The sequence below is a fragment of the Neolamprologus multifasciatus genome, chromosome 7 (assembly GCF_963576455.1).
Source record: "Neolamprologus multifasciatus chromosome 7, fNeoMul1.2, whole genome shotgun sequence".
NCBI lineage: Eukaryota > Metazoa > Chordata > Actinopteri > Cichliformes > Cichlidae > Neolamprologus > Neolamprologus multifasciatus.
Genome location: NC_140445.1, coordinates 26,058,305 through 26,070,351, shown reverse-complemented (window position 1 = coordinate 26,070,351; position 12,047 = coordinate 26,058,305). Strand labels below are relative to the sequence as shown.

At 37.4% G+C, this 12,047-nt stretch overlaps 1 protein-coding gene across 1 annotated transcript; it reads left to right on the top strand.

Annotated features, from left to right (window-relative positions):
- Positions 1-967: 967 nt before the first annotated feature.
- LOC146514412 (coxsackievirus and adenovirus receptor homolog) lies at positions 968-11,616 on the top strand. The gene is made up of 10 exons (XM_085165584.1): positions 968-1,021; positions 1,900-1,960; positions 2,145-2,401; positions 2,730-2,826; positions 3,091-3,357; positions 4,568-4,678; positions 6,211-6,279; positions 6,419-6,472; positions 6,603-6,729; positions 8,975-11,616. Exons 2-10 carry the CDS (start codon positions 1,906-1,908, stop codon positions 9,459-9,461), a joined length of 1,524 nt encoding a protein of 507 aa, XP_085021710.1. The 5' UTR covers positions 968-1,021; positions 1,900-1,905; the 3' UTR covers positions 9,462-11,616.
- Positions 11,617-12,047: the final 431 nt, after the last annotated feature.

Here is a 12,047-nt window from a genome sequence, read left to right as displayed (position 1 = left end):
AATCAATTTGTAAATGATAAATATTTAACTTAGCATACTGAAATTCAAATAATTACATGCAGTTAAAAAAGAACATCTAAATATGAAGACAATGAACAAAAATTACAAAGTATTATTGTATAGTATTTAATTTTTGGTACTTTAACCCTGAGTCAAAGTATAAAAAAAGCCAACGACATCATTGATTGATTGATCTTAACCCTAACCCATGGTAGTAGTTAATTAGTTTTCTCAAGTCTTGATAACCAGAGAAATGTAACCATTAGCCACTATAAGTGGTACATTAAATAAATAAATAAATTTTCTAAGAAAAAGTCCTTCTTGATTCTTTCCCCCACGATATAGAGTTAGGATTACGACCTATGATTCCTTAGACCGAGAGTTGCTGCTGCTGGAATTTTACTTATTATTTACACTAAAATATTTACACAGACTATTTTCTTTAAGTAGATGATATCTTTGCTAACTCATTCATCACTAATGATTATATTGTTAGAGTTTTACCTGGATTAATATTTACAGCAAGTGGTCAAACTGGGTGATACTGAGGTAGTATAAAAAAATTCCCGATAAAGGACGCCATAGTTTGGGAGTCCTGACCACATAGACAGAAACAAGTGCGTTAAAAAAAAAACCCACAAAAAAACTAACCAGTATTAGTTTCGGATACAAGCTACAGGACTCGAATGTTGCTCAATATGTGTTTGCTGATCATTAATGTTTGAGCAACTATATTTGGAGGAGTTTACTGTCGGGAACATTTACTTACAGCAAACACAAGTCAGCTTCCGTGTGAGCAGCGGAGAGTTAATTTCGAGCCGTCTAAGCTTTCCACGAAAAGAAAACGCCGTAATTTCATAAAGAAGTTGAGCTGAGTACAGTTAAGGCAGGAGGCGTGGCCACTTCTCCTGCCTTAACTGTTCGAAGGGACTGACGGGGGGAGTTCAGATCACATTTAGAGCTCAAGGAAGAAGGAAATAACTAATGAGAACACAGCTGGCTGTTTTTGAATGACCTACAGGTAAGAGGACAAATTATTTATTTAGGACAACTCAAAACAAATTATATATATATACACATATATTTTTAACACTAGAGCAACACCATCAATAATAACAATATTAATAATAATAATAATGTAAAGATATTCTATGTTCTGTATCTTTTTTGCATGTACAAATGAGCCATGTACATTTTTTTCTGTTTTTACACGGGCCATCTATTTTTGACGTTAACATTTATTTTTGTCTTTGGATTCTGTTTCGACTCATCTGATTTATCTGTGTATGCATACACGTACTCTAAAACTCCCTTACTATCACGTATCAGATAAGACTATGGTTAACCAAACAGATAACAGATCTTAACAATCAGAGTTCTGCAGAACTGTAGTTGTCTTTCCACTTGGGGAGGAAATCCAGGAGAAAATGTCTATTTATATCCTACTTACTCACCTATCAAAGTTGCTTACTGTGTAAGCAAACAAAGATGCTCTTGTACACATTTGCAGTTGGTGTTAAGTTATATTTTTTCCATAGAAGCCTGGTACAGCTACACTTCCAGATATAATGGTGTGGTGGAAAGATGTTTTATGTAGAGAGGTGGGCTGTTATGTGAGGATGGTGCGGTTGAAGTGTGCTGGCATGGCTTCAGTTTCAAAACAAAAACTTCCCTGTGTTATTTTTTCCTGTTATAAAAGATAAAGAAGAGGGAAGTACTTCTTTGGAGCTGAGTCATGCTAGATTGGGATTACCATGTGATATACTGTCACACAGCTTTTTGCCAAATTAAGAGGCAAACAAGTTTACACTGCACATCTGGGTTTCTTTGGTAAAGTGACTCATGTTTCATCACTAAAGAATCTCAACATCTGGTAATAGTCCCTTTTTTCATCCTCAGATCTCAATGGACTGGGCCCTTCTTATAGTTTTACAAGTGTTATTTCAGCCCTCTCTCTCAGGTGGGTGGTAAATACATTTTTTGGATATGTAGAAGCAAAGTCAGAACAATAACTACATATTTGACACATGAGGTACTTACAGCTGCAGAGTGAAATTATGTTAAAAGTATAAGATGCTTGTAAACATTTTAAGACTGGAGTATTTACCTTCATCTTGGCATTATTTTGTGTCATTTCCCTGCAGTCTTGTTCACTGTTGAGGCAGAGCAAAGCATGTACACGTCAGAGTTTGGAGAAAGTGTCGTGATGGGCTGCAAGTTCAACCCTAAACCCTCCTATCCTCATCCTGACCTGAACGTGACCTGGCACTGGATCAACTCTGACTCCGTTCAGGATGTGATCCGGCTGGATAATGGCGTGGCGCGCTTGGAATCTCCAAAGTATCGGGGACGAGTGCAGCTTCTGACCGAGGAGCTGGCGGAAGGCTGGGCTAAGCTGAAGGTAATTCCTGGCACTGAGCTACTCAGACTTACATAACACATGTTGGACGGCTTACCACTTAATTCCTACTAACTTTCCTCTGAGCATTAAGCTTGTTTAAACTTGCCAGCTCTTCTTCATCCCTAGAAAGTGCCACGGGATAACTTTACTGGAACTTTACAGGGGTGTATACTCATAAAAGGACTAAGTCTGTTTAATTTTTTATATTATAGTACAGAATAAAACCCTAATAAGAGAGGCAGAGGGAGGGATAGAGCTGAAAAGTTTTCCATTTTGGTTTCTTTAAGAGGGCATAACAGAGGACTCATGTGCTTTTGTGATTTTACAGTTGTCCAGTCTTAGAATCAGTGATGCCGGGAAGTACCAGTGTGTGGTTCATTCAGCGGATGGAGCCGACTATAAAACTATAGCCTTGTCTGTTGAAGGTGAGAAGTACATGTGTTGCAGTGTAGGCCTGTTACTTTTCTTTTCTGAAGATTTCACAAGCATTGTTCTGGGAATGGTCTCGTAACTGCCAAAGCGCATGGTCATTTCTGGGCAGTTAAAGTTTCACTCAAACTGAAAATGAAATAAAGACCACTATTAGTCAATTTTGTAAAAAAAAAAAAAAAAAAGAAAGAAACTTTGACAAACTCAGCACATGCTGTTATCAATCTTGTGTTACAATAGAACTTCATTTTCTTCCCTAGCATCTTATAAATCAGTGACCAAACACATTAAGAGGGCTGCAACAGGTGATGAGGTCCTGATAACCTGCCAGTCTGAGGGATACCCTAAGTCAACAGTTGAATGGCAGAATGGAAACCTGGAGACACTCAATCCCAACACCACTGCTGAATCAACACCAGACCAGATTTTTAGAATCACCAGCCAGATAAAAGTCAGCTCATCAGAAAAAAACAACTACACCTGTAAATTTACAAAAGACGGCAGCTCTGCAACAATTTATATTCCAGGTAAGCGTTCGTTCCCAGTCTTGAAATGGTACATGGTATTTACATGTCCTCCTGCGTGTGCATGAGAGTTAGATGCAGCTTATAGCTGTGTCTTTGAGATCAAAAGGACGGCTTCCTTTCAGGAAGGCGTTGCAGAAATGGATTTCTTCCAAAACAATACTCACAATATTTAACAGGAAGGGGGATGTAACATAATCCCAGCTTTTCCAGCTGGGAATCATCCGGCTGTACAGTGTGCCTCTCTTAAAAAAAGGAGAAAAAAGGCTCCAACATTACTGTGTCTGTTTAACTGATCAGAAACTGAAATAGATTTTTTTTTAAATGGTCCCCAAAAGAGCAGATGACACTGAAGTTCAAGTGAAGCTCTAAATGTTCAAAGCTACCACAGGAAATATGTTCTCATAACCTGTGTGCCCGTCACCACCAACTTCCTGATATGATTAGAATTTTGTTTTGTACATGTTGGCTTTTATCGCCACCCTACATCAAACTGCAGAGACTGAGATATGTAGATATGATTCCCCCACTTTTTCCACCGCTTTCCTGGAATTAAAAGATCCTCCCATATGTTTCTGTGAAGCTGGTGGGTGGTGTTTGTCTGGTGTGTGGATGTAGGTGCGTAGCAAATCTTCAAATGTGAGACTTTTCTGTGTCTGCATGTAGGGTGCTCATCGTTTTCACACCAATATGGAAAAAATATATATTTAATCATAACACGTATCGAAACCGTTTCACTTTTAATGTGCTTTGCGTGTGTCATATTTATTTCTTTGATGAAAAACTAGCCACATTTTCCCATGCGGTATTTCCCACAGGAAGCTTTATTGTAAGTCATATTGTAATGATAAACACAAAAGGGTAGAGTTTAATGATGATCCTGTTGAGGGAAATGAGAAATATATTTAAATTAATTTCTTATACATATAAAATGTTCAATGCTAGAGTAAGAGAAATGTATTGTTAATACAAGAACAAATAAATAAATATATAAAATATGTGAAAGAAGACATTTTTATGTGATCATATCTGCCATTGCACCAGCATAACGAGGCACTATAGCTGCTATAAGGTTTTGTCCTTGACCAGCAAAGGGGAAGTTTGTGGTCATATTCCTTTGGTATGTTTGGTTATTTCCAGAGCGGCTAAAATTGCTAAAGCATAGATATTACCATGAAATACTAATCCCACAATGTTTTGACTCTTTTCACAGATGAAATACCACTTCATCCTGCAAAAAATGATGCTGTCATCATTATACTGTGCATAGGAGTGATAGTGGCATTCGTCTCTGTCGGAGTGGTCACCTATCGACGACGAAAAGGTAACCAATCAGTCCCTCAGTTCAGCACAGACAGGAATGCTTACATATCCTGTGTCGTGCTGCAGACAGAAATGTTGGTTTCAAACAAAATGATGGGTAACAATTTAGTGAGGTGTTAAAATACCACAGATAGCAGCAGTTATCTTGAATAATGGGCTTAGATATAAACAGTTATCTCAAACAATGGATACTTTGCAAGATATTTAAGAAACAAATTCAAACTGAAAGCCAGTCATCTTGCAAAACCTGTAATACAACATGAAGGTGATCTTAATGCAAACCTGCATTTCCCTTTGCCACAAAAACAGACAAGCTATTTAACACCTCACTGCAAGTGCTTGCTCTGGTTTCATTTTAAACATTCAGTAAAACTGCATAAAATGTGCAACGACAGAGCTGACATCGGCTAAATGATTTTAACTTTAATGCCCAAGCAAAACCAAAACTTTGTTGTTGGTCTTGTGCCAAACAGCTCACAGACAATCTGAATTCATTACTCAGCACTGCAAAATGTATCTTTCCTGTGTCAAAGGCTGCGCAGCTCTGACTGGGAAAAAAAAGAAAACAAAACAACACATGCATACTCCCAGGAACACTGGTGACACTGTAGGTCATGTAAAAGAGGAAGCATCTGTGAACGTTTCAGGAGGTTCTTGTCCCATTTGTTCTATAATGCTTGTGATTTGAACAAAATTTTGCTGGAAATTCTTTAGCATGTGACCTGCAGTGTTTGTTTGTTTTTTTCGTGTGACCATGACTTAGCTTTTTACATTCTAATGCGTTTCGCAACTATCAGACCAGACCGGCTAGATTGTGGGAAACACCCAGTGTGGTTTTGGTTTATCTACAAGGGGAATTCAAAGCTAATTGTAAACGCACGGGTGATTTTTTTTCAGCACGAGTTTATAATATTGTTCACACACCTCACTCAGGTTCACTGGAAAACTTATTAAATATATTTTCACATATGAATGTGTAAAAATGACGTTTTACTTACAGATAGATCAGGAAACTGTCACGCAGTTATCAGGAAGGCATGGATCTTTATTGTGGTGCTTTCAAGAGCATATGAAAATATTGGACATTTTGAGGAATAATTGAAATTTCAAAGCCGAAATATTAGAATCAGAATCACAGAGACTTTATTAATCCCAGAGGGAAATTGAGTATACAACAAACGTCAAGCACTGATTTAAAATAAAGTGTAGAAACAGACATATTGATACAAAAATATAGAGAAATATAGAGATATAGGTATAAATATACATATAAATATAAAAAGACACAAATATGTGTGCAAATATCATATGAAATCATATGTCAGAATCATAAGAGATTATGACACCATGACACCAAATCACTACATATATGGTGGCATAGCACCATTTTAGCAAATATAAGGTCAATTAAAGAATGTATAATTCAAAACAAACCAAACTCAACAACCTCCATACATTCAGTGTATCAGTGCTTAAAGACTACATCACCTGCTGTACCAGTATGTTGCATTAAAGTGCACTTTTTTGTTACAGGATCCCACAATCACAGCACTCACAGCACCAGGAACCTCCTGGAAAGACCTGCTCCTACCGCTGCTTCCCGTGAGTTCAGTGGTTATGTTTTTATTGCTGTTTTGCTGTTGAATTTCTACACTGGTTATAAATAAAACTTCAGCGTTTTTTTTAATCTTACTGTCCTCTGTGTTGTCATATTTCTAACAATGCTGTTCTCTCCTGTCAGGTCTGAGAAGTTATGACGACAACTATGAGAATGAGATAACTACTTGTAATGAAGGTAGGTAGCTTATCAAGTTGAGAAATATAGTTTACATGATTTATGTGCCACTGAAAGATTATCTGAAAAGAAATACCTGCAGGATATTTCACATCTTCAGCAAATGACTGACTGGACTTCTTGTCTCCAGGCCACGTTGAGGAAAATCTGGGGTTGTATGTGAAAACGCATTACTCAGAAAGCTTTCTCAGTGCAGAGCGAAGGAATCAATGCATCACTTTCAGTGCGGAGGAGCTGCCTCGCAGACTGCAAAACAAGTGAGTCATAAATACATGCGTCCAAAATGATTGGGAAATAGACGACTATGCATTTATCCAATATCATTTCCCGTACACGCAGCCTTAAAAAAAAAAAAAGTTCTTCTTTCCAGAAAATCGCATACAGTGAATCCTCTTTTCATTTACTTGCAACCACCCAGCATTGTGCAGAGCTGTGTGTGGCGTCTCAATTAGTGTTGTATTAGGTAGTGGTCCTTGTTAGCAGTAACACCATCCTCTATGAATCTACAGTACTAGATAGCACATTTAAAAAATAATGAGGTTATTATATTTTTAGGGGTCTGAATGAAGACAAGTTTATGGTCACAATTAATTTACTGTGTGGACTTTAACTAAATTTGTGTTGTATATTCAACCAAAGCCTTCTATTACTGACAGATTTAACTTAATGAAAATATACAATGCTGGGTTTAAACTAGAGATGGACCGATCCGATATTACGTATCGGTATCGGTCCGATACTGACCTAAATTACTGGATCGGATATCGGAGAGAAATAAAAAATGTAATCCGATCCATTAAATATCAAAAAAGCACCTCACAAAACTTGGCGACATGGCTAGCCGGAGCAGTGTGGTCACGTGATAGAGCGGCTGTGTGTATTTGTAGCCTGCTAGCAAACATTTCATCTCCGAGGAAGTTATCTCAGAGAGAAGTAAAGCAAGTGTGTAAGTTCATCTCTGAATGTTTGTAAAGCATTCCCGCGTTAAGCTTAACAACCGATATATAGAGCAACTGCCTTTCTCTCTCTCTCTCTCTCTCTCTCTCTCTCTCTTCTTGCTGCTACTTCAATCGTGAAACTGCTTAATGATCAGCCGATCGGCTTTTCTGTCGCGAGTTTTCTCTCTTGTTTGTTTTTGGCTCACTTCTCACCAGAAAGAGGAAACCAGCGGCTGAACAACAGCAGCACTATTAAGCTTGATAAGCTGTTGTTAGAATTTATTTAATATTACTTTATAGACCAGGATCTTTTTCTATGCAGCTGACGGCTGGTAACTGTGCAGGGGCGGATCTAGCAAAGTTTAGCCAGGGGGGCCGATAGGGCATGAACAGGCAAAAGGGGGCACAAAGACATACTTTTCTTTCTTATTCTCATTTAAAATATCTAGCTTTTAATTATTTAATAATTATCTGAATCTTACACCCAAAGTTTTAATCTGATGTAAAATGTATAGAAGTCCATTACTGTATATGGTAACTGTTAAGTCTAATATACCCTAGTACTTTTTAGTAGTAGTACTTTTTCCTTTGGGAAGGTACCATCTGTGCAGTCTGCAATTCTGTTGAAGAAAGATGTTGAATCTATTTAATTATTCTTGAAAAATAATTTATTTCTGTGAATTTTTTTCACCCTGCATCAAATTAAAGTTGATTACATTGATTAAGCATCATGAGGAAGAGGGTGGTTCCCTATTTTCTTTTGCTGGGAGTTTGCAACCCTATTAGTTAGGTTGCTTAATATTTCTGCTAAGTACTCTTTAAAATACCAGAATAGGGAGGATGGGGTAGGTTTAACTTTATTAGATTGATCAGTGTTGCTGATCTATGAAATATTTTGGGTGCAGTGTTTTTTTGTTTGTTTGTTTTTTACATACAGGTATAACAGAATAGCTTTAGTGTTGTTGTTGTTTTTTAACTTGAGTATGAACTTATACAAAAAGCAGCAAGATATTAAAAAAACAGTTTTACTGATTAAAAAACACACTATATCGGATTCATATCGGTATCGGCAGATATCCAAATTTATGATATCGGTATCGGTATCGGACATAAAAAAGTGGTATCGTGCCATCTCTAGTTTAAACACAGTTCCTGTGACAGCTAAAAAACTTTTTATAATAGACAAAAGGGAATGACCATGGCATGGCAAGGCTTTTGTTTTCTTTTTTTTGTTCCTACATTTGTGTTTGCGAACAGTACTTCTGCCTATTTAATGCTAATTTATGATAGTTGACTGACATTGTCATGGCTATCGGTTTATAAGGCAGCAGTTGCGAAATCTGTGAGCGAGCTTGTGAAGCTCAGCTCGAGAACATTTTTTGAATGCACTGATAGCTACAGTACATGTCGATGTATCGCAGTAAAGTTTTCAAATGCAAACGTTGTTATGCAGAAGTCCCTGTGAGGTAAAGTAAAAGTAATCTGTAATAAGCCCAGGATCTCAAAAAAGAACTTGGGGTTTTGTTGACTTCACAATCTCGACTTTGCTTTTTTTTATTTTCAGTGAAGGCCACCCTGTGAAACTTCCTGCTTTACTCCCGGGAGCTGGTGAGACATTTTTCCTTGAGGGACTTCCCGGAAGCGGGAAAACAACTGTAGCCCACATCCTAATCTCATCCTGGACTGAATGGCCCACAGATTCCCTTTCCAACTTCCTCGACCTCAGCGCACTTCATCTTCTCTTATATGTTGACTGCAGCTCCGTGAAAGACGACTTGTTTCAGGAGATAACAACTCAGCTTTCACTCACCAAAAATATATCAACAGAAAAGTTGAGAACTCTGTTAATCACATCTGGCAAGACTCTGCTTTTGTTGGACAGCTACAAAGAAGGAAACCCATATTTCGATGACTCATTAAGGAAGTTTCTAAGTGAACGAATAGGTTGCAGGGTGCTGGTCACGGCCAGCCCAGGACACTGCCCTGTGCTCAGGCAAACGGTTGGGAATGAAGGAGTTCGAAAGCTTCAAATACAACCTGCAAAGTACTGAGTTTAAAAATAATATTGTGACCAAAAAAACACTGTATATGAGTTAGATTTTTAACAAGTGAGTGAGTGAGTGAGTGTGTGTGTGTGAGAGAGAGATAGGCATTTAGATTTTTATAAGCCCAGATATGCTGCAGAATGTACTGAAAGTGATGTACTGCATGATGATGTGTATTCAAAGTGATGCTTGGGAAGTTATAGACGTGCAACAAATTATAATTTTGTATTCTCTGTTGTCTTGATTGTCACCCAGTGCAATATGTTTTTTCAAAATTCTTTTAGAGAAAGTACATCATTGTTACTGGAAAAGCTGCATAGTGAAAGCGGTGATAAGAAACTGGTGTTTGCAGAATCTATGAAAGCGGCAATTAAAATCTCCTTTTTCAATACATGTAACAGTTCAGATACAGCAGTGGTTTCTGTTTTAGCTCAGTGTGTGTGCATGAAAAAGAGAAAGGTCATAGTTAAGGGCATCAGCTAGACTGCAAGCAAAGCAGCAACAGCTTCTCTCTGGTGTCAAGAGTAAGAGGAAGTGACTCTTTGAGTGTTCCTGACAAGAGATCATTTATGCCAGTAACATTTAATTTAAAAAAAAGAAAGGGTTTTTTTAAATTCTTTTTTTAAATTTTTGTAGGTTCTTCATTTTGTGGAAAAGCTTGCATGTTTACAAAATTTCAGATGGCATCGAGCCAGTAACTTGTCAGGGTTAACTGTGCATATTATCCTTGTTTTTCTCTCAGCCTTGATCTGTTGCACTGGTCGACATCATCTTTTACTAAACTCGATTGTGCGCTTTTTTGCTACGGCTGGTGACTTTACATAATCTCAAAAAGTCCTGAGTCAGCAGTAAACAGCATGTTGTTGTTGTTTCGTTTATCAAATGCACAAAAAGCGATGAACGTTTGTGTGGTAAATAGAGAAGTGAAAGAAAACATGCTTTAAATAAGAGAATGATATCCAAATAATGTGGCTTACTGTAGTTTACAGTCACACACGCGGTGTGCGATTAACACTGCAACAAAACAGACGGGGAAATATTCCACCAAAGTAGTTTGTTGTCTTTAAGCTAATACACAACTAAAATGTGATTTTAAAAAAGGAAACTCAGTAGAGATGGGTTTGTAGAAAGCTAAAAGAAGACCAAATCCCTAAAGACTCATCACATAATTTTACATGTAGGGAAGAAGGGCCCGAATCAGGGAAGCATCCAAGCAATTTGTCACTTAGCATCCATAGTAGTTAAACTCAGTAAAAAAGACAAAACAACGCCCCCTAAAAGAAATTTAAATTGTTGTCACTTTTTCCCAAAAAGACCTTGTATGTTTGCTTTATTTCCCCATTTGGCAGTTGATTGGCTCTGTTTCCCTGACAGATTTTTTTGAGAGTCCAGGATGTACAAGAAGTGTCTAACAGATCATTACAAGCGGGATAGAAGTAGAAGAACCATCTCAACAGCACTTTATTACTTGTTGTTGTTTTTTTTCTAAGCCAAGATGGCTAATAGCACTCCAGTGCTAAGGCACGGTGGAAGCTGCATCATGTTATGGGGCCGTTTCTCAGTAGAAGGAACCGTTGTAATGGTCGGAAATGAGAAAGAGCAGAGTGCATGCAACCTAGTCAGCCATCTACTTCTCTTTCAGCACAAGTCCTAACACCCAGACCTTTACCCCAGACAGCATCTGTTTAAAAAAAGACTTACCCAACTCCAGGCTTTGCCCTTGTGCACTTTGACTTCAATTCTTCACCATTTTTAAAAAATAAACTTCTGTCAGATCTGTGTGGAAAATCACACACAACTCTGGGAATAGCTGTCTACCCAGCTGTCTAACTCCTGGAGTTTATAAAAAAAATTCTTCTATATAACTCCCTCTTTATATCCAGTAGAATTGATTAACTGATTATTTTTGAAACAATCTGTAACTTCATGGTTTTTACTGGTCAGAATGTCATCCCCTCTTTAGATGATATGCTTTTATGACAATACAACCACTACTAAAGATGAAAAAGTGTTTTTATGTGTGTGTGTTTTTGCATATTCTTAACGCAAACAAACTTTTTCTTTGAGAAAATGTCTCCTTTTTATTTAAGCTCACCTCAGATTTCTATCATTTTTCAAACTAAGCAGTTCCACAGTAGTTTACAGTTGATTTCTGAAGCCAATTAATTTGTATACAAATTTGTTTGTGAAAAAAACCCTTTTTTTATACATTAAAATGGAAGATTATTGGATGCTTTTGAAATTTTAAAAGAAAAGGCTTAAATTAGATCAGCAAATAAGGGGCAACCAAAAAGCAACAATCCTGGAAACCTTTGCCGATGACCTGTAAAAAAGTATCGATGTGGACCAATTTATTTCAATAATGCAAACCAACAAGAGCACTGTAAATTAGATGATCACAGTCCTCATTAGGCAAACATAACAAACATAAAACAGTATATTTTTTTTATTTTATGCATGTGTTTCACTTTCACAGACAGCTCAAGTAAAGGCAGATAACAGATAATCCATACACTGTGATGTAAGGGCAAACCTTCTGTAAGAAGCTGAGGTGGGGCTGGGTGGGATCTTTGAGGCTGCTGTTCCCTGGAA